This window comes from Rutidosis leptorrhynchoides, chromosome 8, assembly GCF_046630445.1.
Source record: "Rutidosis leptorrhynchoides isolate AG116_Rl617_1_P2 chromosome 8, CSIRO_AGI_Rlap_v1, whole genome shotgun sequence".
Classification (NCBI taxonomy): domain Eukaryota; kingdom Viridiplantae; phylum Streptophyta; class Magnoliopsida; order Asterales; family Asteraceae; genus Rutidosis; species Rutidosis leptorrhynchoides.
Window position 1 is genome coordinate 46,961,278 of NC_092340.1, and position 27,608 is coordinate 46,988,885.

The following is a 27,608-nucleotide window of genomic DNA, read 5'->3' on the forward strand; positions in this document are numbered from 1 at the left end:
CAATCTTCGACCAAAATTGAATTGTTAGGGTTGTTTGTTGACCAATTATTATAGTTTAAAATTTGATTAGTTGTAAAATCGCATTCTTCATTATTATAGAAGATTTAAAATTCCACTTGCAAATTTCTTCACTCATTTAAATATACTCCGTAAGTAGTAGTTGGTTACCTCTTGATGCATAGGTTTTTAAAAGTGATTTTTTTTTCTTACAATTATACTATGTAAAAAGATAAAAGTAAAAATCACTACCACAGAAATGAGGATGCGAACCCCCAAACGAAACTGGTTTAAAAAATAAAAGTGATTGTGAAAATATCATCTCCCAAACACATCTAGGTTGAAGATGACAAACAATCAAGTTCATGAACATTTAACTATATAGCAATCGGTCACTATTTAATCTTTGTTAACATAAGCTAAGTTCTGCCTTTGTCGGTTCACAAACAATTTTAAATACCATTTATGGTTAAGTCAAAACTGTGGATGCCCAATAACTTAATCGGAACAATAAAATTACAACTTAGATTAAGATGTTCTGTTTTTCTTCCTCTATGATTTGGAAGAATTTCCATCCTTGTTTTTCTCAAAAAAAAATTTGGCTTCAAGTATTTTTCTGCCTTGCTTTTGCTAGACTTGACGCTAATTACACCACCTGAAGGTATCTTTACGCCACCATTTTGTAAAGCACTCTCAGATTCTGCATCTTTATCAGCAATTGCATATCTCTGAAGATACTCCGGATTCATTAAACCTTCACTTTGCACCTTGAAGTCATCCTAAACATTGTATCACATGCCAAATACGTGAAGTTTCAAAAATCCTGACAACATACGTTATAAAAGGCAAATTTAACCAACTGATTTCGTGAAAGGGTCAAACCTTGACTTTCCTTGGCGCTTCATCAAGATCCTCGTCCACTGAAATCAGGTGATGCAAGCAAAAAGTAAAAAATGTATCTACAATAGAAACAACAAAGCAAGTTTTGGTTACCAAGCACAAATCGGCGCATATTCAAAAGTTGGGGAATTGAAATAAGACGAATGCTGGTAATCAAACTTCTTATTTACTTCTTTAACCGGGGGTAGAGTTGACTTAAACTGTTTCAAAATCTAAATATTTGTGGAACATCCTCATGACTTCCAGGTAACACAACATTATTTGTTGCCTATCCAAATTCATCATTTTCTGAAGAAAATAAATTGTTTTCAAAAGATAGTTAAATAAAATTCATTACTTACAGTCCAAAAAAAGATAGTTAATTGTTCTTTAAACATACAAAATTTTTGTGCAAGAAATTTGCATGGAGATATAATCAATTTATGCCACCGAATGACCCATTACATCCATTTACATAACTAGAATTGGAACAGCCCGCGCGTTGCTGCAGGTGTGTTTCGGTGCTATTATTGTAAGAGGAATGAGAAGAATCCCTAGAAACAGCAAAAACCAAAATAACCTATGTCGTACTGGTTTATGTGTAGTTGCAGCTGGTTACATCTATAAAATACATCTACTTTTAGCTACTAAAAGTTACAACAGTTGAAAATCTAACTATTTGATGAATATCTTAGGCGTTCCTCATACCAAGAAATCACACCACAATAACGGCAGTTCACTCGCAGTCATCAATAACATAATAAAAATTGGTTACCCCGTGAAGACAGCAACACGAAGAAAATAAATACATTACAAATAGACAAATGACAACCGTACCATTGCTCATAAAACATAATGTTCATCATTATGAGGACAACTGAAAGGAAAACAACAAACATACCTTGTACCATAAGTGTTCCATGTAACGATCGAAAACAGGTAAAGCACTACCTGCAATTCAAAAATATCGCAATCCAGTATGACAGGAAGAATATAACACAATAATACAAATATATCCATATGGTTTGAAGGACCAGTCAGTGGGAAATCACCATCTACACAAACAATAGACGCACCCGAAGTAGAACATGCTTCACACTGCTGCCTGCTCTCCCCTCCTTCGTTTACATGAGAGTTTATTATACAAACGATTAATAACTCAAGGATGTTTGCAAAATAGTTTCATTATTATTAAACTTCCTAGCTATATCAGCAGTTGGCATTTGTTACAAAAATATGGTGGTTATAAACAGAGCAGTAATAATCACATGTGAATAGAATATTAATATGAATGATAAGTACAAGTTTGTAACCTGTAGGCATGGAGTAATGTCATGTTTCAATTCTGTTGGAGGGTTTAAATAGGATTGTCTTATGTTCAGTAGTGGATGGAATTAGACGTTTTTTATAGTTGTTGTCGCGCACTTGCCTCGACAATAATCGGCCCTTGAAGCGAATTGTAAGTATCGATGTCGAATGACGTTGGTTGGTCATTCCGTAGTGTTAGTTGTACGACATTATCATTGGATGTGAAAGGACAATATTAAGTGGTTTTTTGTTGGGGGTTGTAGTTACGATTTTGTAGTTGCAAAATTGTTAGTAAAATGGTTTCTTACTTGAGGTTTATAATGTCGATCTATCATCGTAGTTTCTGCACTTCTTGTGTTTTACCACTCGTTCTGATTTTCTCAACATCCTGGATGCATCCTATATAGTTTGCCATATGGACTTTCATAAATTATACCTATCCAGCTAAGATTTCACCTACCAATTGCCCATTCAATTAAGATTTTCTCGCCAAATGGAAATAGCCTCGAATAAGGCAAGTACTCGTATTTAATAAAACACATAACCTCACCAACTTACTGTAAAAACAATGATCTTTGTGAGCTGTATAAGCTTGGATTGCGCCCCTGTAAATTTGTAGCAGACTGTATTTATTTGCTTTATTATTTGGTTAACATATAAGAATATAAACTTCGGCTGTTACCTACATGTATTAACCAAACATTACTTACTCGCAACTAGATAAACATGAAAAATAAAAAGATACTAAGTAGCCAAGCAAATCAGTTATAACAGCCAGAAATTATCCAAAGATCACACAATCAAAAGGATAATCATGGTTAGATAAATTTGTAAAAAATACCTTTGATGGCAGGTCTGATGAAAATGAATGTGCCAAATTCTATTGAAACTCTGTAATGTTAGAATGAGCAGCCAAAGACAATAGGGCGAACACCAGGAACTACATTACACACAGAAAGACAACTTGTTAAAACACAAATAAGTCGTTCTAATACGAAAATACAAAATAAGAAAATGGGGTTACATAACAGTTGCACCTTCAACAAAAGGTAAAGTATCTATAGCACTGAGTGAGAAGTAGTAGTTAGTTGACATTGGAATGCACATTCAGACGTTGAATGAACACATTGTCATGAACTTTAATAGAGGATAGAATAGAGGAAGAGAGATATTGAACTTGTAAGTTCTGTGTGTATTATTCAGAGTATTGTGCCTTCTATATATAGAAGGTGTAATTACACTAAGTATCCCTAAACTATAAATAGAACATAACCTTATACAATTATAGTTGTCTAATATTCCCCCGCAAGCTAAGGGCGGGATACGACTTGTAGCTTGGATCGTAATAGAAGAAATCTTGGTGAGGACAACGGCTTGGTGAAGATATCAGCAATCTGATCGTCAGTAGTTATAAACTGAACTGAAAGTTTTTGTTGAGCAACTCTTTCTCGGACAAAGTGAAAATCAACTTCTACATGTTTTGTACGTGCATGAAAGACTGGGTTAGCTGAGAGATACGTAGCGCCAAGGTTATCACACCATAAGGTAGGAACTGATTTAACAGGCACACGAAGTTCACGTAATAAATCTTGAAGCCATGTTAGTTCTGCAACTGTGTCAGCTAGGGCCTTGTATTCAGATTCTGTTGAAGATCGAGAGACAGTCTTTTGTTTTCGTGCAGACCATGATACTAGGTTTGAACCTAGATATATAGCATATCCTCCCGTGGATCGACGGTCATCTGGACAACCTGCCCAGTCAGCATCAGAGAAGCTAGTCAGTGAGTTGTATGTGGAATCAGTGTAGGCATGAAGCACTGTTCCGGAGCCGTGTATAAATCGTAACCCATAATTGGCAGTGCCCTGTAAGTAACGGAGAATTCGTTTAACTGCTGACCAATGATTTATCGTGGGACAATGCATGTACTGACAGACTTTGTTGACTGCGAAAGTGATGTCCGGTCGAGACAATGTAACATACTGAAGGGCACCTACAATTTGACGGTATTGAACGGGGTTGTCAAATGTTGCACTATCACCAAGAGCAAGGTTTGCGTTGGTTGTCATGGGAGATGAAACCGGTTTAGCATTAGATAAGTCGGCGCGTTCCAAAAGTTCATGTATGTATTTGCATTGTGATAGGATCATGTCGTTACCATTCCTTGTGACTTCAATCCCGAGAAAATAAGACAAGTTACCCATGTCTTTAATAGCGAATGAGCGGCTGAGACTTTTTTTTTTTTTTTTTTTGTTCCGGAACTGCTGCCGGAATAGTAGCTGCCGGAATTGTTACCGGAATAGTGGCTGCCGGAATAGTTGCCGGACTTAGGCCTTTACAGCTCTTGATACCATAATAGAGGATAGAATAGAGGAAGAGAGATATTGAACTTGTAAGTTCTGTGTGTATTATTCAGAGTATTGTGCCTTCTATATATAGAAGGTGTAATTACACTAAGTATCCCTAAACTATAAATAGAACATAACCTTATACAATTATAGTTGTCTAATAAACTTGCACAACCATCACAACTTGTAGCAGCAGCAGCAATGGATGGGCAGACATCCTTGGCAGAGTTGTTATGAGTCTTTTTTTTATTGGGTGGCATTATTATAACAAAAAAAACAGTAATGGAAGTATTTTTCACCCGAACTGAAACAACCAAAAATAAACAAAAGAAGACAATAATTACCTCAGATACACCAATAACATAATTAAAGAACATCTTAGCAACAAAATACTACCAAAACAACTATGCAAATCCAAAATAATGCAGATAAACAATATCAGCTAACAAACATCAAGCACAGTGAATAAATAATATAAGTTTTTTTTTTAAAATACAACAATGCAGCACATTAGTATAGCAACCGTACATGATTTTTTGTTGGAGCTGCATGGCAGTTGGTAGGCTGTAGAAGCAGTTCTTCCAACTCAGCTCCTTCTAAGACTTCAAAAGTTCGACCTCCAACTACGCCTGTATTTTCAGAAAAATAGAACTAATAAATTCCATTATAAGGGAAAACAAACAAATAATGAAAAGTTTGACTTTAACTTTATATAATTCTCACGAATATTTTGACATCAAGCAATAACTAAATATCTTCATTAAATTGCACGTACAGTCATATATGAATATTCTATAAGGGACATAAGAATTGTTAGTGAGATTCAAAAAGTCGATTATTAGTGAACCAATATGTATGTGTAATTCAATAGATCAACTCATATACATGTTGGTTCTATATGTGGAGTATATGTATGCGATCTTCTAGTCAAGTGCTAATCGGATACCACAGAACAACTTATAAAGTTGCTGAATGTAATGAAGGAATCTGTCTCCATTCACACTTAGAGTTCTGTAACCCAAGCCATCACCCAAGAGATGAGAAAGTTGCACCAAATGACAAACGACATACCATTGTCCAACCTAAGCCATCACCAACACCACCCACAATCATCGCATCAAATTAGTGTTCTTTTATTATCAATAGTTCATTAAACTTATTTTGACTTAGTAAATCAAAAGTAAATTAACTTTTTATGCGTTTGATAATTGTGAACACCTAAAGATCTTGGACTATGATACATGACAAATTATCAAACTCTAGAAGGTCATACACACAATGTTACTTCAATTCAACATGTTAACACAACAATAGCTTTATGGTTACATGATCTGAGACAACACAACTCATGCTAAAAACAGATACAATAGTCATAAAAGATATTGTAAAACCATAACAAACCTTCTCCTAAATTCCCAAAAAAGAAAAAAATAATCATCTAAATACAGATCCAATAATTGAATTAATTAAACACATGAAACATCATAAATTTAAAAAGACAATAGTACAGTGAGTAACACTACATTAAAATTAATAATTATGATACTAAATAACAAAAAGGCAGTAGGATACCAGCGAGCGGTTAGGAAGGTAGTGGCTGCACCGACGACAACTGCAACAATAGAATTAACGGCTTGAGATCAATCGCTCAAACCCTAATTTTTACGTTGACTCCTCCACCAACTAAAAAAATGGGAAAGTAGTTCTTCATTGCAAAAACATGGTGAGAAGGTTAAAACAGATTGAAAACGTATGCAATGACGAATTAATCGGAATTGGTTAAAGGAGCCGTCGTTGAGAACTCCATAGATGAAACGTATATTTGTGTTCCTTTCTTCCCCTAAGCACCCATTTGGTTTTCTCTTTTGTGGAAATTGTAGCAGCTCATGTTTGTGAGGGTTGATTGATGGAAGATGATGATGTCGAAGTGTTTATATTTTGGGAAGAGAATGAAGATGCTGGAAGGGAAGGGGAAAAAATTAGAGGGCTTTAAAGAGAGGTTAAGATGTCGTTTTGGGGGATTTATTGAAGTGGTGTTGATTAGTATATAAGGATAATGAGTTTAACCACTTACATATGACACCGAGAACCTAAACAAGGTTCGTAATAATCAACAAATCTTTTAGTTAATGAATATGTATAATCTTATGAACGGATCTTTGAAATAATCCATGCGTATAATCTTGTTCACGGATCTTTTAGAAGACCTATTAATTCATTTAATGGTCAAAAGGTCTTACTTGTTTAGTCTTGCATAAAAAAAAGTGGGTGAACAGTAACTCAACGAATAAGAGTGCGAGAATCACTCTTGTTAATAGCTTTTATAGTAATTGTCAATTGATTTATGTTATATTATAGGACAAATGGTCAAAAAAAGGTAACTAAAGTTATCAAATTTGACAATCAAGGTAACCCCCAAATCGTGTAAGCCCAAAAGGGATTCCAATTTAATTTTTGCGCAAGAAAAAGATTGTGTGTTTAAAAATTTTAAAATTGAGGAAATATTCAATGAAAAAATAATAATCTAAAATCGCGAATTACTTCAAATTGAAAGTTGGAACAGATTCGTAGTGCTTCGATTCGCATTTTTTGTGAAGCAACTTGATCCAAAACATCACGAAAAATAACGAATCGAGTTGAACAAGTCGTTTGAACACAAACGACTTGTTCATCTCGATTCGTTGTATTTCGTGATGTTTTGGATGAACTTGCTTCACAACAAATGCTAATTGAAGCACTACGAATCTGTTCCAACTTTCAATTTGAAGTAATTCGCGATTTTAGATTATTATTTTTTCATTGGATATTACCTCAATTTTAAAAATTTTTAACATGCAATCCTTTTCTTGCGCAAAAATTAAATTGAAATCCTTTTCGGGCATCTTTTTTTGTAGGTTACCTTGATTGTCAAATTTGGTAACTTATGTTACCTTTTTGGGCCATTCGGGCCCTATATTATAACAATGCATAAAATTCAATTTTCAAGACGTGTATTATTCCATATATGTATGAAGAGTTTGCTTTAATTTTTTATTATGTGATATTCGTAGACTTCTTATATATCATATGATTATGAAACATAATGGTAATTTTTTCAGAACCGGACCAAACCTATTATATTATGTGTTCTCGATCTGACTTTTTAATATAAAATAAGATTGGAGACGAATCCGAACCGAGTTACCTTAATCAAGTCCCGTACCATACACAACTCTAGTCGGGCTTCAAATAAACCTTGTTAGATGGTCACAGGTAAAACGGTAATTATACACGAAATTTAAGCTTCAATTACATTTTGGGAAATTACTTAAAATGCCCCCATTTCTAAAAGTGTTTAACAATATGTTCTCAAATTACGATAATTGCAAAAATGCCCTTTCATCGCGCATCACACACGATGTGTGATGCGTGGTAACCGAACATCGTTGCTGGTTCAACTAGCATACCATCGTTGTTGGTAAGCTCAGCCGGTATATAACGTTTATCATGAAAACAAATAGCGACGAGCATCAACCAAACGAAAAATATAGTTTTAACCATGCACCACACACAAAGTGCGTGTCGGCTGTCGATTTGTGCGTGATGGTTCCTTGTGACGCGTTAACGACCAAAAAAATGAGTTTCGATTTTTGTTCCAACCCATAACATCTAAACTAAGATTAAACAACATCAACAACATTTAAAGAACAACCACTACTAATATATATTAAATATACGCACGCAATTGATTCAGAAATCAAAATAACTTAAACGCACACCAACTGTTCGACGGTATATATGCTAGATATAATGAATCAAACAAATGGAATCTTGATTATACCTGAATATTTGACATTGTGGAAGACGTGGAAATATCCGGTTTATTGATCAACTACTTTAACAGGTCGGATTTGACGGATTTTCGCTCGATCAACAATTTTAAACGTGAATGTTTGCTTTTTGGTGCATGTTTGCGTGTTAAAGGGGGTAAAAGGGTATAATCACGACCTTAGGTTGAAGTTACCATTTGATGCGTGTTTTCTAGGATTTTTGGTGCGGGTGAGTTCTAAAACTGAATCAGACGCCTTATGAAAAAAAAACACGCACCATGCGTGTTCCCAGTTAGTTAATGTTTGATGCGATACCACGTGTTTTTTTACTTTAGTGCTCGGTGATCATGTATCACACACCAAGCTATACGTAACATGCGTGATGCGATGCGTGATTTCGGCATATTGTTGCATTTTATTTGAATTAATTTGTGGGCCATTTGGAATTTAGCTACTCCATAGTTGGGCCACTTGGAATATCCCTTTTATCGAAAATTAAAATATTGCCCTAGTAGTAGAAATAAATAAAGAACCGGCACTTTTTGTTCGTCTCTCTCAGTCTACAATCTCAGTTCTGCAAAGCAAAATATACAGGTATTTAAATTATACCTGGCAAACGGGTCGAGATGGGTCGGGTTGGGTCAAAGACCAAATGGGTTCGGGTCGAAATGGGTCATGGGTCGAAACAGGTCAGAATTAAAATGGGTCGAACGGGTTGGGTAGAGACCTGGGTCGGGTTGGGTCAAGACCCGGGTCGGTTGGGTCGGGCTAGTAAAAATTTTCTTGTTTGTATTTTTTGATGTATCTCTTCCGAACACGAGCCCCGAAAACGGTCGCCAAAAACGCCCGCCGAAAACGGGCGCCGAAATCGCCCGACGAGATCGGGCGCCGAAAACGCGAATCGAAATCTCGCGCCGAAAACCGTGCGCCGAAAACCGCGCGCCGAAAACGGGCGACGAAAAACGGGCGACGAACGCGCGACGAAAACCCGCGCCCAAAAAGGTCGCCGAAATCGCGCGCCGAAAACGCGCTCCGAAAACGCGCCGCCGAAAACGGGCGACGAAAAACGCGCGCCGAAAACGGGTGCCGAAAACGGCCGCCGAAATTGCACGCCCAAAACGCGCGTCGAAATCGCGCGTCGAAATCGCGCTCCGAAGACGCGTAAAGAAATCGCGCGCCGAAAACGCGCAATAAAAACGCGCGCCGAAAACGCGCGCCGAAATCGCGCCGCCGAAAAAGCGCGCCGAAAACGCGCGCCGAAATCGGTCCCCGAAAACGCGCCACGAAAACGGCGCCGAAAAAGCGCGCCGAAAACACGCACCGAAAACGAGCGACGAAAAACGCGCGCCGAAAACATGCGCCCAAAAAGGCCCCCGAAAACTCGCACCGAAATCGCGCGCCGAAAATGCGTGCCGAAATCGCGAGCCGAACTCGCGCGCCGAAATCGCCCAATAAAAACGCGCGCCGAAAACGCTCGCCGAAATCGCGCGCCGAATAAGCGCCCCGAAAACGGCCGCCGAAAAATGCGCGCCGAAAAACAAATCTTTTGAAGTGAACCCATTTGGGTCTTCAAGTAATTTTTGTATTATGTGATTGGACCCATTTGGATCTTTAAGATATTTGTTATATTATGTGCTTGGACCCATTTGGGTCTTAAAGTAAACCCAATGGACCCATTTTTAAGACTTTGGGTCCATTTTGCCAGGTCTAGGTATTTTCTACCTATTCTTTCATTGAAATTCAATTCAGTATCCATACCTTTTATTTCTGTTGAATATTTCATCTTGTTATTGGATTTAGGGTTTGGTCATGAAATTTACTGATTAATTGTTGTACAAAATTCATATTTCGTTATTAAGCTTTTTTTTTTTTTTCCTAGTATATTTGAGATAGATAAGCCTAATATTTTGCTTATCCATAAAGTAAAGGGAGCTGATACGTACACTACTTACTTTTTGCCATACACCACAAAAATTTAATTTTGGACCATTTTACCCTTTCTCATAATTAATTTAGGGAAAAGGGCCTTGAGTTAGAAAGGGTAAAATAGTCAAAGATTGTAGTTTGGTGGTGTATGGCAAAAAACAAGTGGTGTACGGATCAACTCCCTAAAGTAAAACTTTTGGATTGAACATGATTAGTAGGCTATACAGACAGGAGCTGGGATGAATTTATTTGGTTAACTGTTTATGTTTTAATTTTTTCGCTGTTGTTGTTCGATTAAGTATGCTTTTCGGTATGCTAGTTTTTGTTTCTTTATAGTGATTTTGTTGTGCTTTGTGCTTGCGTTTATTATTTTCATCTTCTTTTTTTTTTTCTTTTTCTTTTTTTTAGTTTGCCTATTTGTTTTGCATTATGTGGTTACTCATTGCATCTTTGTTGATGCTATAGTAGTATACGAATCATTGAATGGATGTTGAATCTTATTTGATGATTGCAAAATAGTTGTTGATTTCCATCTGATTCATACTTAATTGTTGCCCAATGCTGTTTAAAAATACAATGCCTATTAAAAACAACAAAAGAAAAGTGACAACAGTGATCCATTGTCTATCGACTATGTATAGAGATATAAATGAATGGGTCACTGTCGATCTTGTTTTGTCTGTGATTAGTAGGGTCATGGGTAATGGGTTATGTGACGATCATTGGCTAATGGGCCTGAACACGATCCATTTAAATGCATCGTGTGCCACATTTGATACTATCCAAATCTGAAAATTTTGTAATCAAGATGGTTTACCTGTTAAAAAGGGTTTATCATCAATTTTTTTTTATGTTTTCTGTAGGTTTTGGAATACCACGTGAGTTAGACTTGGTCCCCAAGTTAGAAAAATTGAATAAATATTTTAAAAATATTCACCGTACCTAATTCATACAATTTAAGCATCAGATCAAATATATCCATGGGGGAGCTTCTAGTTGAGATAATATTATGCGACATTCTTCCAAGGTTACCTGTGAAATCTGTATCGCGTTTTATGCGTGTTTGTAAGCTATGGAAATCATACTTATCATCTCCGAAATTCTCCAAGATTCATCTCCGTCACATGAACAATAACCAAATATATAACCACTCGAAGCTTATTGTATTCTCATTTCAAACACCTAGCAGCTTTCGCATCTTGGACTGTGAAGAACCTGATGCTGACTTAACTCCGAGTCGGCCTTTTCCATTCGAACCCAATCGTGAACACATACAGCTTCTAGCATCTCAGAACGGACTTGTTTGCGTTGGAATAATAATGGGTAATTTTAATGGCAGTAATTATTATGACGACTTTATATTGTGGAATCCTATGAGAGGTGATTATAAGATGATGTCAAAAAACAATTCTCAAAAAGATTGTTTTTTAATCACTAAGAGAGCCAGCTTATCATTATCGTACAACTCTTCTGAAGACGATTACCAGCTTCTACGTGTTACAATTTCTAATAATGTTTATATATACTCGTTGAAATTCGACTCTTGGATGAAGGTAGACATTTTTTTTAATGGTATGATCCCATGCCCATCTTATGCGCTGCTGAGCGAAAACAGTATTTATTTCATATAAAAAAAGGACAATTATTAAGTCCGCATTCGTATTCAATTAAAAGATTCGATTTAACTACCAAAAAGTGGATAGAGATAGCAACTCCCTCTTTAAGATATCCAAGATTAGACTATGAATTGGTAATTAAGATGATGCAAGGGCGGCTTGTCATATTTGTGTATTATGACGCCTTTAATATGTGGAGGGTCGAAAAATGCATGATGGATGTGAACGGCCGATGTTGGGAAAAGTGGATTTCGTTAACTCCTCATCCGAAATATATTAAATATTATTGGAGATTAACACCACTCCACTACATGAGGAATGGAAATTGGCTGATGCATTACGGATCTGGACATCACTACAAAAAAATGTTTAAGTTTTTGACAGTTATTTTTTAACGCTCTATACAAGCGCGAAAGTTTTTGATACTCTTTAACGTTTATGATGGTATAGGAATTACTGACATATATATGAGATATCTTTGACACTTAACAATGTTAAAGAAATTTATACAGTTTCAGGTGTTAAAAATAGAAGTAATTCCTGGCTTTTGGAAGCGTCAAAAAAATTAAAAGAAATAAATTGAATATATTTTATTTTTGACGCACACTTTTGTCAAAAATATCCATGGGCTTGACCGGATATAATTTGACCCGTTAAAATTTATTCTGACCCACGATTCCTTTACAAGTTTATTTGATCACTTTTTCCTTTCTAATAGTTCATTTAATCCTTTTTTCTTCATCATCCTTTATACGTTCAATCGATTCACGCTTAATTGTTCTTCTCTCTCGATTATTTACATCGATTTACAAATGCACGATTTGTTTGGCTTCTTCACCGATTGATTCAAGCGTTAATTTCATTCGTAGGTGAGTTAGGGTTTTGACGAGTTCATTATATCAATCAATTAGTTACGGTTTTATCAATTCATCAATCAAATTATCTCATACGTAGGTTGTCAATATGATTTATTTCTCGTTTGAATTTCAGGCTGTAGCAGGACACTTTGTGGTGCGCGAGGTATCAGATTGACATTAACGTAGAAGCTAATTGATTGGAATAAATATGTAGTTGCTTGATTAAATATTGGCTTCTTCACCGATTGACTTAAGCATGCTTTCTCATTAGCAGGTGAGTTTGTTCACTATATCTTTCAGTTAGGGTTGTGAATGATTTAACTGAAAAAAATTGAGTCCTTGACCTAATTGAATATGATTTATTGATTTTGTTCAGTTTAAATTAGTTTTTTTCTTTCCTTTTTAGTGTACTTTATATTTATATTTTTCTTTGTTTGACTTGTTTTTTTAACAGTGTGAAAGAAGTTATTGATAGGGGACAGTTTAAAGCAGTAGTTTTTTTCTTTCCTTTTCAACTTATACACCTTTGTTTCTTCACCTGCTTTGATAAACCCAGCTGGTTGGTTGACATAAACCACCTCCTTTAGCTCACCGTGTAGGAACGCGCTTTTAACATCAAGTTGAAAGATAGTTCAACCATGTTTTGCAGCCACAGCTAGTAACGTGCGAATGGTATCCCATCTCGCTACCGGTGCAAAAACTTCTTTATAATCAACACCTTTCTTTTGCGCATACCCTTTAACAACAAGTCGTGCCTTATACTTATCCACATTTCCATGCTCATTCAACTTGGTTTTATAAACCCATTTTACACCTATTGGTTTTGCACCATCAGGTAGATCCACCAATTCCCATGTTTCATTTTGTTGAATGGCTAATATTTCACTCTCCATTGCTTTGACCCACTTTTCTTCTTTACATGCATCTTCATAAGTAACAGGATCATCTACTGAGCTATACATAGCGTAGCCCACTTCATCTTCCAATGCTTCTTCATCTGATAGATCATTACCGGGTGTGTAATCCTTCATCTAAATTGGTGCTCTACGTAACCGAGTAGATGATTCCGGTTGTGGTGTGCCTTCAACAGTAGCTGACTCGATATTTGTGGGTACTTGATCTTCATAGGTAACATCTGATGTGGCCTCTGGTGTACTTCCATTATTATTATTTTGAAGATGACACACTGGTGAAATTTCCTCCTCTATCACTTGTGAACTGCCACTTTCTTCTTCCACTGTTAATGATCCAATTTCTGTATCAGTCATTTTCCAATCCCACTTTTCTTTTTCATCGAACACGACATCTCTGCTAATAAAAACCTTCTTTTCAACCGGATCATATAAACGATAAGCTTTAGACTCAACACTGATACCCAAGAATACACCCTTGTGGCTGCGATCGTCGAGCTTAGTTCTCATTTGTGCAAGTACATGAACGAAACCTACACAACCAAAAACTCGAAAGTGTTTTACACTAGGCTTTGCACCTGTCCACAACTCCTCTGGTACCTTGTCATCTAAGCTTCTACTTATACATCTATTGAGTACGTGAGATGCCCATTTTACTGCTTCTGTCCAGAAAAAACGAGGCATAGATTTATCAATGAGAAGACAATGTACCATATTCATAATCGTTCGATTACGTCGCTCAGCTACTCCGTTTTGTTGGGGAGTGTAAGATGCCGTTAATTGTCTTTTAATGCCACTTGATTCACAGAAATCATTGAAAGCGTTTGAAGTAAACTCTCCTCCCCTGTCACTTCGTAAACACTTCACCTTTTTCCCAGTTTCTGTTTCTACCAATGCTTTAAATCTCTTGAAATACTCAAACGTTTCTCCTTTATGTGATAGAAAATATACCCATGTTTTTCTCATATAGTCATCAATAAACACGAGAACATACCTTTTTCCCGATTGAGAAGCTGGAGTTATTGGCCCACAAAGGTCTGTATGGATGAGTTGTAATTTTTCAGGGGCTCGCCATTTGCTTTGTTTTGGAATTGCTTCACGTCTTTGTTTACCAATAGCACATGTATCACAAATTTGACTTTTCTGAGCCAAGTGTGGTAACCCATCAACCATCTTCCTGAATTTCATGGTCCTCGATGCTTTATAATTCACATGGCCAAAGCGTTGGTGCCATATCTGATCTTCTTCCTCACTGCTTACTTTCAAACACCTTTCTAGTGATGGTGTGATGGATGCATATATTGGGAACATGCGGTTTCTTGTCATCGTAGAGGTCATAATGAGACCTCGTTGAGGATGATATGCTTGATAAGTCTCATTGTTCATCACAAACTTCACCTTCTTTGCTTGAAGCTGACCAATGCTTATGAGATTAGATGTGAGCTCGGGAACATAATAAACCTCTGAAATTATCTGAGTTATTCCATTCACGGTGATACGAACATCACCTAACCCTTGGACATTTAGTCTCAAGTCGTTTCCCAACCGCACTGTGTGACTATAGGTTGTATCTAGTCGCACAAACCAATCTTTTACCCCTGTCATATGATTTGAACAAGCTGAATCCAGAAACCATACTGTTTTGGATGCTTTCCTTTCAGCATCTACAGCTGCCATCAACAACAATTCTTCGTTCTCATCAAACTCTGTGTAGTTTGCAACTCGTTCCCCAGAAGTACATTCGTATGCAAAGTGTCCCATGTTGTGACATCGATAGCATTCCAATGTACTCTTGTCAGTATGTGAACGACCACGTCTACGACCACGTCCACGTCCATATGAGTTTCTTCCTCGTCCCCTTCCAGTGTCATGTTCCACCTTCAAAACTTGTTCGTCTGACACTCTTTTTAGAAGTTTCTGCTCATGAACCAGTAATGAGCTCTGAAGCTCATCAATAGTTAACGTATCAAGATCCTTGGATTCTTCGATGGAGCACACAACATGTATGAAGTTGTCTGTTAGTGTGCGAAGAATTTTCTCCACGATTTGAACATCTTGCATAGTTTCCCCACAATTTCGCATATCATTTGTTGTTACCATGACTCTTCCAAAATATGCAGCAATAGTTTCTCCTGATTTCATCTCCAGCATTTCAAAGTCTCTTCTTAAACGTTGGAGTTGAGCTCGTTTAACACGAGCATTTCCCCGATTCTTCATCTTCATAGCATCCCATATTTGCTTAGCCGTATTCTTTTGAGTGATCGTCTTAAGAATATGTTTGTCAATTGACTGAAACAAATAATTCTGTGCCTTCAAATCCTTTAATTTCAACGCATCGACACTGATTGATAGTGCTCCAAATGAACATATATTTTGTAGCAATATCGTTCCAATATGTAAAGTTTTTAAATGTAATTTCCTTATTTTTAGTTGTAATAGTTAAATAAATAAGTGCGAAGACGAAAGACGCAAATCGCTCGAAAATGAAGATTTAAAGACAAAAACGAAGATTTGAAAGACCAAAACGTCCAAAAAGCTCAAATGTACAAGATACAATTCAAAAGGTTCAATTTATTGATGAAGAACGTCTAAAAATGACAAGAGTACAAGTTACAAAACACAAAGTACAAGATATAAAATTGTACGAAAGGACGTTCGAAAATCCGGAACCGAGGCATGAACCAACTTTCAGCGCTCGACGCAACGGTGTAAAAATTACGAGTCAACTATGCACAAGAATAAAATATAATATTTAAATAATTCATAATAAGAATAATATTAAATAATAAAAAGTTGTTAATTGAGCATAGTTCAGGGGTCGTAAATGAAAATTTGAATTCTAATTTTCCTATAAAAGGAACGATGTATTACGATGAAGGGGAGAACTTTTTTTTTCCGATCTTTTTTTTTCTTCTTCTATCTTTTTCTTATTTTTCTATCTATCAAATATCAATATCTATATTTATAATTCTCTATCATAATGTTAATGTAATCAGATATAACAATAATCTTAATTTTAATTTTAAATTATGATAATAATAAGATTTATGATAGAGATCGTTTGAGTGTGTAAGTCGAAATTCTGTCCGTGTAACGCTACGCTATTTTTAATCATTGTAAGTTATGTTCAACCTTTTTACATTAATGTCTCGTAGCTAAGTCGTTATTATGCTTATTTAAAATGAAGTACTCATGATGTTGGGCTAATTACTAAAATTGGGTTATTGAACTTTGGACCATAATTAAGGTTTGGGCAAAAGACCGACACTTGTGGAAATTGGATTATTGACTATTAATAGATGGGGGGTATTGTCTAATTGAGTGACAACTCATTGGAGTCTGTCGAACCTATCTTCAAATTAATTATCCTAATAATTAATAATGATTATGGTTGTCCTATTTAGTGACGTTCATATGGAATCTGTTATAATCATTTAATTAATCAATTGGGTTGGGTAATTGATTATTCATTCTGATCAAGTGGATGAATTAATATTCATAAACTAATTAAAACAGGGGTGGATTACATACAGTGATAACTGGTGTAATTGTTGACAGAAGTGATAACTGCGTCACAGTTTAAATCCTTAATCAGTTGGAATATTTGACTTCGGGTATAAGGGTAATTTGACGAGGATACTCGCACTTTATATTTATGACCGATGGACTATTATGGACAAAAACCAGATAGACGTATCAAATAAACCAGGACAAAGGACAATTAACCCATGGTAATAAATTAAAATCAACACGTCAAACATCATGATTACGGAAGTTTAAATAAGCATAATTCTTTTATTATATTTCTCATCGTATCTTTATTTACTGTCATTTTATTACTCGCAATTTTATTTACTGTCATTTTATTTATTGTCATTATTTTACGCACTTTAATTATCGTCATTTATCTTTACGCTTAAAATATAGAATCGACAAACCGGTCATTAAACGGTAAAACCCCCCTTTTATAATAATATTACTACTTATATAATTATATATATTTTGTATAAATATAGTTAAAAATATAGTAAGTTTCACCAGCTCCCTGTGGAACGAACCGGACTTACTAAAAACTACACTACTTTACGATTAGGTACACTGCCTATAGTGTTGTAGCAAGGTTTAGGTATATCCCATCCGTAAATTAATAAAACTTGTGTCATATTTTGTAGTATTTCCTAGTAAAAATAATAGTATTTCGTACCCTCACGCTACATCATCAAGTTTTTGGCGCCGCTGCCGGGGAGCGCTAAAACGCTATATTTTTAATTATAATAATATTGAAATAAAATATAATAATATAATAATATTGAAATAGAATATAATAATATAATAATATTGAAATAGAATATAATAATATAAAAATATTTAAGAATCAAAATTTACGTAAATTTTAAAAAAAAAGTCGTATTTATTAAATACTTCAGGGGTATATTATGTAACTTATAATTAATAATTGCTATCATGTCGCTTTCATGTGAATAGTAAATTAATTAATTTATTTTCATTTACTATTCATGAATAGTAAATGAATTAAAAAAAAAAAAAGTTTTAAAAAAAAATTATAATTATAAAAAAATTATTAATTTGTAAAAAAAAAAATCGTTTTTTTTAAAAAAAAAAAAAAAATTTTCGTTTTTAAAAAAAAAAAAAAAAAAATTTGTGTAAAAAAAAAAAAAAAATCGTTTTTTTTTTTAAAAGAAAAAAAAAATTCGTTTTAAAAAAAAATTTTTGTAAAAAAAAAAAAAAATCGTTTTTAAAAAAAATTTAAAAAAAAAAAAAAAAAAAAAAACGAAAAAAAAAAAAAAAAAAAAAAAAAAAAACGTAAAAAAAAAAAAAAAAAAACGTAAAAAAAAAAAAAATTATTAAAAAAAAATTATATTTTTTCTATAAAAAAAAAAAAAAAAATGTTTTTTTTAGTTTTATTACCTTTAGATTTTTAGACTATAGTCGCAACTTTTAGTATTAAGTTTAGTTTTTGCCATAGTTATTTTTACTTCTAGAATTTTTAGGCTTTGCCGTAAAATCCCTTAAGTGCTTATTCCTTAGACTAAGTTTTAGGTGCTTTAGAATTTTACGACGCCGTATTTCGCACTACTTTCTTATTTTTATTTTTCGACGCCTATTTTTCGACCTTTTATTTTTCGACATTTTTCGACGCGCAATCTATTTCTTTCTTATTTCTCGCCATTCTAGTTTTTAGGACTTAGAATTTTTTTCTACTTCTTCTCTAAATTTCTTAAAATTACGAAAATTTATTTTAAGTGGTTAAATTGATAGACATCAAAATTTTCTGGTTCGTAGTAATAGTTGGATTTGTACGTGGACCGGGTTATTGGAGCCAAACAGTCCTCAATTATATTGAGACCAAACGAATCCTGCCCCTCTGCTGCATCTTTTGGCTATTCGAAACGTGGGCAAAATCAGAAAAGTCTATTGGTTGGATAACTTATTATAATTTTTCTTTCCTTTTTAAAAACTAATAGGATATTCAGTGAATGCACCGAGCAAGACGTTCGCCGCCGGTCATACGTTCACCACCTGTAACTCGATCAAGACATCGTTTAACGAATATCGCCGCCGTTGATTTTTCTTTAGAATCGTCATCAAGTCGACCAAATCCTCAAACTCAAATTTCCGATAATCCAGTTTTTGAAACAAACCTCACAATTGAGAATCCGGAGAATATTCAGGAACGGTTTGTAGATCCCGAACCATTAAACTTTCCTCCGGAACCACCAATCATTCAAACAGAGATTGTTGAGGAAGAAACCATTAAATCAGAAACCTCTAGTGATTCAGATACAACACTTCCAATCATGGAAAATCTAGAACCTCTAAGTATGGAAGACCGAATGAGAGCCACACGCACGGGCCAAGGTCACGCCATTATTAAGCCAGAAGTTAATGCTCCAGATTATGAAATCAAAGGACAAATTCTAAACATGGTAACTAATCAGTGCCAATATAGTGGTGCGCCGAATGAAGATCCAAACGAACACCTTCGTACGTTTAAAAGAATTTGTACACTATTCAAAATCCGAGAAGTGGAAGATGAGCAGATCTATCTCATGTTGTTTCCCTGGACTTTAAAGGGAGAAGCCAAAGATTGGTTAGAATCGTTACCTGAAGGGGCGATTGACACATGGGATGTTTTAGTTGAAAAATTTCTTAAACAATTCTTTCCGGCATCTAAAGCCGTGAGACTTCAAGGAGAAATTGTTACGTTCGCGCAAAAGCCAAATGAAACATTATATGAGGCGTGGACAAGATTCGGAAGGATGTTGAGAGGATGTCCTCAACACGGATTAGATACTTTTCAAATAGTACAAATCTTCTATAAAGGCGTAGACATCGCCACACGAAAAGACATCGACATAACCGCTGGTGGATCCATTATGAAGAAAACCGCAACTGAAGCTTACAAAATTATTGATAACACAGCCTCCCACTCGCATGAGTGGCACCAAGAAAAAGATATCTTTCGATCATCTAAAGCGGCTAGAGCCGATTCTAGCCATGACTTTGATTCCGTTTCCGCAAAAATAGATGCTTTCGAAAGACGAATGGAAAAGATGAATAAAGATATTCACGCAATACGAATCAGTTGTGAGCAATGCGGTGGACCACACTTATTGAAAGATTGTCACATTGAACCAACGATGGAACAACGAGAGAATATTTCTTATATGAACCAAAGGCCTGGAAATAATTATCAACCGCCAAAGTTAAACTTCAATCGAAATCAAAACATTCTTTACAATCCAAACGGACCCAACAACAACTCGTATAACCAACAAGGTTCGAATAACCAACCAACTCAAAACAACACTTTCAATCCACAAAGACATGGCTTGTATAAACCACCACAACAAACCGAAGAGAAAAAGTCAAATATGGAAGACGTGGTATTTAAGCTAGTTGAATCTCAAACACAATTTATTGAAACTCAAACCCAAACGAACGAGAGGTTTGATCAGTCATTAAGAACTCAACAAGCTTCCATTTTGAATCTAGAAAAACACGTAGGTACTCTTGCTAGCATGATGAGTGAGAGGGAACAAGGAAAGCTACCGAGTAATACTGAAGTAAATCCTCGGAATGAGAATGTTAATATGGTTTCAACGAATTCTGAAAAACCAGCACCAGAAGATGGGAAGGTTTTAGATGAGAGTAACAATGAAGAAGTTACACCACCACCACCCGAGTATGTAAAACCAATGGTGGCACCATACAAACCACCCATCCCGTTTCCAAGAAAAGGAGTTGAGTATGAGCAAGTGATAGGTAATAAAGATTGTGATACCTCTGGAAAGAAGAAGAAGAAAAAGAATAAGAAAGTGCAAGAAACAAAAGCCGTAAATATAAACCCGGTGAAGACAGTTACACCAAAACCTCCACCTAGGGTAGGTGATCCGGGTGAATTTATTGTTCCTTGTCTACTTAGTGATTGTGTCATGTATGATGCACTAGCAGATTTAGGTGCGAGTGTAAGTGTTATGCCTCTTTCCTTATATAAGAGATTAGGTGTAGGTAAGTTAAGTCCAACGGATATGAGTGTTCGACTCTTTGATCAAACCATTAAGCACCCAGTTGGAATTGCTGACAACCTACCCATTCAAGTAGGTAATTTAACCTTTCTAGTCGAATTCATTGTCATTGACATAGAAGAGGACCCAAACATTCCTCTAATTTTAGGTCGGCCATTCTTAGCGTCCACCGGGGCGTTATTTGATGTAGGAAATGGAAGAATGACACTTAGTAGTGGTAACAAATCGATCACCTTTATGATTCGAAAGTCTAAATCTCCACCAACCAAAACCATTGAACCAGCAAAAACGATTGGTAACAACCATGTTGTTTTACCAACTCCAACGGTAGTGCTTAATAATAATAAAACGCCTAAGTGTGGGGAAAATGAAGTAAAACCTAATGATGACTTGATAACAAAGAACCCCGTTGTTGATACGAAATTAAATAATCCCGTTATTAATAGTTCAATGAAGAAACTTATTAAACGGATTCGCGATGCTAGAACCAAGGGGAACTTTAAGTTATGTAACCGGTTAGTATCCAATCTATCACCTAAAGAAAAGGAGAAACTAGTTGAAATTGTGGATATTACACAGGAATCCGACCAATGGCTTAAAGAAAAAGTCACGGATATGCAAGTTGATTATGGACCAAGAGAAATTAACGATGAAGTTAATCACAATTTCGACACCACATCTACCTAAGTGTGAGGAGATTCAAATATTCTAAAAAGAAAATGCTGTTTGTAGTTAGTTGTTCTGTTCTCGTGTAGTTCCGAGAATGGAATTCGATTGGTCTTTTCCGCTAGCAGACACTAAAGAACTAGTTTTCTCCCCCCATTCTGAATTTTTGTTTTTTTTAGGTTTTATATGAAATTAATATGCTTTTAAGTTTTGTGTGATTTTAAAAACAAAATTTACTTTAATTCATTAAGTTTAAAAAATGATTTCTAAACTCGTCGTGAGTTAAAGACTAGGTCGTTGAGCCGAAATTACTTTACCCGAGGGCGGGGCGACAAATTTTGTTATCATTATTTTTAATTTTATTGATTTAAAGTATGCCAAAAATATTATACTTTATAAATTTTTGAAAAGTGAGGTTATAAACCAAACTTCAAAAATATGTATATATGTTTGTATTTTATCTTATGTACAAAACAGGGTAAAACAGCGCACTTTCAAAGACTGTCATGAAGTTCAGCAAAAGCTACTGATTTTGACAAGACGCAAAATATCAAATGTGATGTAAAATAATATGCTTACAAACTGGGTATTTTTAATCACTTTTCTACACTAATCACCCTCATGAATTTATAATTATAGTCTGATTTCATACAAATGAGGGCATTGCATGATCTCAAGTGTGGGGAAGGGTTATAAATTCTCTCGGGTTTATACTTAGTTTATTTGCCAAATTTTGTGAAAATTTGAAAAATTTTCAATTAAATGAACTCAAAATCATGTTTATACATATTTATGAACGATGAAAACTAGGTGATAATACCGAAATTTTCGTTACCTCGGAAAGGACATAAATTGAGAAACACCCTAAAACGCTTGATATCATTTAAAATGAAATAGAAGAAAATAAAAAGACAAAGAAAGAAACTAAGTGTGGAAAGAATGTACCAAGTTATTCAATTTAAAACATATATCACATATTTTTGTACAAGATTATTGCAGGTACTTTTGCTTTGAACGATACTAATCAGTTTTACCCGGTTTACTGTAATACATTTGAAAGAAGAGATGGATCTACACGATGAATCAATTCCATCATTTGAAGGAAGTAAAGTCTTCCGAAAAAGATACGCGCTTCTTGATTTAGGTCATGAAGTTGTCGTCCAGACCAGCTGTAGGTTGACGAAAAATCTAGAAAAGTCATCTCTAAAATCAGCAGGAAATCCACGGACCTCAGCATCAAACAGGGTCGCCAAGTGGTCAGATTTATCCTAACCATGAGAAGGATTTATCTCGTACAATGGGGAGGCACCGTGCAAATTAGCTTGATAAGACTAATGAATCAGATCCCCAGAAAGGATAATCTCCTTAAAGATTAAAAATCAGCTTTTAAGACTGATATTACTCAATCCTTGAGATTGACCTTAAAGATTGAGAATTCAAACTCATGGAATTCAATGATATCTAAACTCGAGCTTGAACGAGAAAATATTTTGATCAAAAATACAAACCGATTTGTTTTCTGAAAACCCATTTTCAATGCAACGTAAAATCCTAGGAATTCACCTGGAATTCATTAGGTCACCTGAACCAAATCGGGTGTCAACCGTAAGAACGGTGGTTGCATAGCATGGTCGGAGACAGGACCTTGTGCCAGACCGAAAAATCATAGGATGATCTTTACTATCGCTCCTACCAAGGATAGTTCTAGCATCCGACACGTTAAAAGACCATAATCATCTGCATGTCACGGGACATTGCCTTAACAGTTTCTTGTTCATCGCTTTCCTTTACAACCGGACGGTAGTTTGCCGAAAGGTAATATACGGAACACGTAAACTGGATGTGTGCTTTCCGATACCGGGATAGCAGTGGATTACACAAACCTAAATGTTTTTAGCCAAAATATTGATCCACAAATATATTTTGCAACACCAATGGTGGATCAAATCAGAAAACTTATCTAGGGTAAAATCTAGCTTGAATTTTCAAAAGATCAAATGTTTTCATAAAGATCCAATTTCCTTAAAGGATCTAAATTTTTATAGTCATGTGGGACTGTAAACCGCCTTTCAAATGTGCACTTTGCTTTGGAAACCGAAAGTAAATCGGCTATTTGATTGCAAGTGTCGTTGACCTAAACCCGAGGCAACTGTGGATGACACACCCACCTTTAACCATCATTACTGTCATTGTTTATACCGCTATATCAAAATCACTGATGTACAAAATGTGATGAATAAAAAAGTGATTCATGTATGTTTTTATTTCAAGTTCTGTATTGCTTGAGGACAAGCAACGCTCAAGTGTGGGGATATTTGATAGTGCTCCAAATGAACATATATTTTGTAGCAATATCGTTCCAATATGTAAAGTTTTTAAATGTAATTTCCTTATTTTTAGTTGTAATAGTTAAATAAATAAGTGCGAAGACGAAAGACGCAAATCGCTCGAAAATGAAGATTTAAAGACAAAAACGAAGATTTGAAAGACCAAAACGTCCAAAAAGCTCAAATGTACAAGATACAATTCAAAAGGTTCAATTTATTGATGAAGAACGTCTAAAAATGACAAGAGTACAAGTTACAAAACACAAAGTACAAGATATAAAATTGTACGAAAGGACGTTCGAAAATCCGGAACCGAGGCATGAACCAACTTTCAGCGCTCGACGCAACGGTGTAAAAATTACGAGTCAACTATGCACAAGAATAAAATATAATATTTAAATAATTCATAATAAGAATAATATTAAATAATAAAAAGTTGTTAATTGAGCATAGTTCAGGGGTCGTAAATGAAAATTTGAATTCTAATTTTCCTATAAAAGGAACGATGTATTACGATGAAGGGGAGAACTTTTTTTTTCCGATCTTTTTTTTTCTTCTTCTATCTTTTTCTTATTTTTCTATCTATCAAATATCAATATCTATATTTATAATTCTCTATCATAATGTTAATGTAATCAGATATAACAATAATCTTAATTTTAATTTTAAATTATGATAATAATAAGATTTATGATAGAGATCGTTTGAGTGTGTAAGTCGAAATTCTGTCCGTGTAACGCTACGCTATTTTTAATCATTGTAAGTTATGTTCAACCTTTTTACATTAATGTCTCGTAGCTAAGTCGTTATTATGCTTATTTAAAATGAAGTACTCATGATGTTGGGCTAATTACTAAAATTGGGTTATTGAACTTTGGACCATAATTAAGGTTTGGGCAAAAGACCGACACTTGTGGAAATTGGATTATTGACTATTAATAGATGGGGGGTATTGTCTAATTGAGTGACAACTCATTGGAGTCTGTCGAACCTATCTTCAAATTAATTATCCTAATAATTAATAATGATTATGGTTGTCCTATTTAGTGACGTTCATATGGAATCTGTTATAATCATTTAATTAATCAATTGGGTTGGGTAATTGATTATTCATTCTGATCAAGTGGATGAATTAATATTCATAAACTAATTAAAACAGGGGTGGATTACATACAGTGATAACTGGTGTAATTGTTGACAGAAGTGATAACTGCGTCACAGTTTAAATCCTTAATCAGTTGGAATATTTGACTTCGGGTATAAGGGTAATTTGACGAGGATACTCGCACTTTATATTTATGACCGATGGACTATTATGGACAAAAACCAGATAGACGTATCAAATAAACCAGGACAAAGGACAATTAACCCATGGTAATAAATTAAAATCAACACGTCAAACATCATGATTACGGAAGTTTAAATAAGCATAATTCTTTTATTATATTTCTCATCGTATCTTTATTTACTGTCATTTTATTACTCGCAATTTTATTTACTGTCATTTTATTTATTGTCATTATTTTACGCACTTTAATTATCGTCATTTATCTTTACGCTTAAAATATAGAATCGACAAACCGGTCATTAAACGGTAAAACCCCCCTTTTATAATAATATTACTACTTATATAATTATATATATTTTGTATAAATATAGTTAAAAATATAGTAAGTTTCACCAGCTCCCTGTGGAACGAACCGGACTTACTAAAAACTACACTACTTTACGATTAGGTACACTGCCTATAGTGTTGTAGCAAGGTTTAGGTATATCCCATCCGTAAATTAATAAAACTTGTGTCATATTTTGTAGTATTTCCTAGTAAAAATAATAGTATTTCGTACCCTCACGCTACATCATCACTGATACGTTCAGTTTCTGATAGCTTTGCCCTATCTCCTGGTTCAGTGTACCCTTCTTCAATCACTTGCCAATATTCCTTTGACCGGAGAAGGTTCTCCATCAACAAGCACCAGTGATCGTAATCCCCGTCAAACTTGGGCACACAAGTCGTCTGAAAATGGCTGTTTTCTTCCGCCATTACACTCTCTCTTTGAATCTGATCGCACACAATGTTTGCTCCTGATACCACTTGTAGAAACAAAAGGTAATATTAGAGTAATGGCAAACAACACTCGATGCCTTTTATTAACAACTGATAAGCCATATATATATGGCAGAGTACAAGACACGATCAAACACCACGTTCTACAGACTCAAACGTTAACCAAAAATAAAGGAAACAAACCGTAGGAATCGCTAGACTCATTCTACACCTACAGCAACGTAAACAAACTAAACATTAAACCTAGACTGGGTACCAAGCCCATTTATTAAAGCAGGCCAACCTAAATAAGCCCATAGCAAAGATAAGCCCAATATATATAACTTTTCCATTCGAACCCAATCGTGAACACATACAGCTTCTAGCATCTCAGAACGGACTTGTTTGCGTTGGAATAATAATGGGTAATATTAATGGCAGTAATTATTACGACGACTTTATATTGTGGAATCCTATGAGAGGTGATTATAAGATGTTGTCAAAAAACAATTCTCAAAAAGATTGTTTTTTAATCACTAAGAGAGCCAGCTTATCATTATCGTACAACTCTTCTGAAGACGATTACCAGCTTCTACGTGTTACAATTTCTAATAATGTTTATATATACTCGTTGAAATTCGACTCTTGGATGAAGGTAGACATTTTTTTTAATGGTATGATCCCATGCCCATCTTATGCGCTGCTGAGCGAAAACAGTATTTATTTCATAGAAAAAAAAGGACAATTATTAAGTCCGCATTCGTATTCAATTAAAAGATTCGATTTAACTACCAAAAAGTGGATAGAGATAGCAACTCCCTCTTTAAGATATCCAAGATTAGACTATGAATTGGTAATTAAGATGATGCAAGGGCGGCTTGTCATATTTGTGTATTATGACGCCTTTAATATGTGGAGGGTCGAAAAATGCATGATGGATGTGAACGGCCGATGTTGGGAAAAGTGGATTTCGTTAACTCCTCATCCGAAATATATTAAATATTATTGGAGATTAACACCACTCCACTACATGAGGAATGGAAATTGGCTGATGCATTACGGATCTGGACATCACTACAAAAAAATGTTTAAGTTTTTGACAGTTATTTTTTAACGCTCTATACAAGCGCGAAAGTTTTTGATACTTTTTAACGTTTATGATGGTATAGGAATTACTGACATTTATATGAGATATCTTTGACACTTAACAATGTTAAAGAAATTTATACAGTTTCAGGTGTTAAAAATAGAAGTAATTCCTGGCTTTTGGAAGCGTCAAAAAAATTAAAAGAAATAAATTGAATATATTTTATTTTTGACGCACACTTTTGTCAAAAATATCCATGGGCTTGACCGGATATAATTTGACC

General features: G+C 34.9%; 1 protein-coding gene and 1 long non-coding RNA gene across 15 annotated transcripts in view; one reads left to right on the forward strand and one right to left on the reverse strand.

Moving 5' to 3' along the window:
• Positions 1-292: 292 nt before the first annotated feature.
• Positions 293-2,994, reverse strand: LOC139861249 (RNA cytidine acetyltransferase 1-like). Of its 14 annotated transcripts, none has more exons than XM_071849576.1 (5): positions 2,190-2,952; positions 1,953-1,981; positions 1,778-1,827; positions 880-956; positions 297-776 (listed from the first exon to the last, which is right to left on the reverse strand). In XM_071849576.1, the coding sequence occupies exons 3-5, from the start codon at positions 1,785-1,787 to the stop codon at positions 450-452; spliced, it is 414 nt and encodes a 137-aa protein (XP_071705677.1). In that variant the 5' UTR covers positions 1,788-1,827; positions 1,953-1,981; positions 2,190-2,952; the 3' UTR covers positions 297-449. The 14 variants fall into 14 exon arrangements, 13 of the variants coding, with proteins under 13 accessions (XP_071705677.1, XP_071705678.1, XP_071705679.1 ...); XM_071849577.1 differs by having other exon boundaries at positions 1,953-1,991; positions 2,493-2,951; XM_071849578.1 differs by having other exon boundaries at positions 1,953-1,994; positions 2,493-2,951.
• A 5,891-nt stretch (positions 2,995-8,885) lies between these two features.
• The window catches only part of LOC139861841 (uncharacterized), a 38,011-nt gene continuing 19,288 nt past the window's right edge, over positions 8,886-27,608 (forward strand). Inside the window, exon 1 of the long non-coding RNA XR_011763978.1 lies at positions 8,886-8,932. This is a non-coding gene — a long non-coding RNA (uncharacterized lncRNA). The remainder of the gene's footprint in view (positions 8,933-27,608) is intronic.

What these genes read in the sequence shown, in the direction of transcription:
- LOC139861249 (XM_071849576.1), bottom strand. An exon ending in AAGCGCCAAGGAAAGTCAAG is followed by an intron (nt 777 to 879) that starts GTTTGACCCTTT and finishes TACAATGTTTAG; the next exon opens with GATGACTTCAAGGTGCAAAG.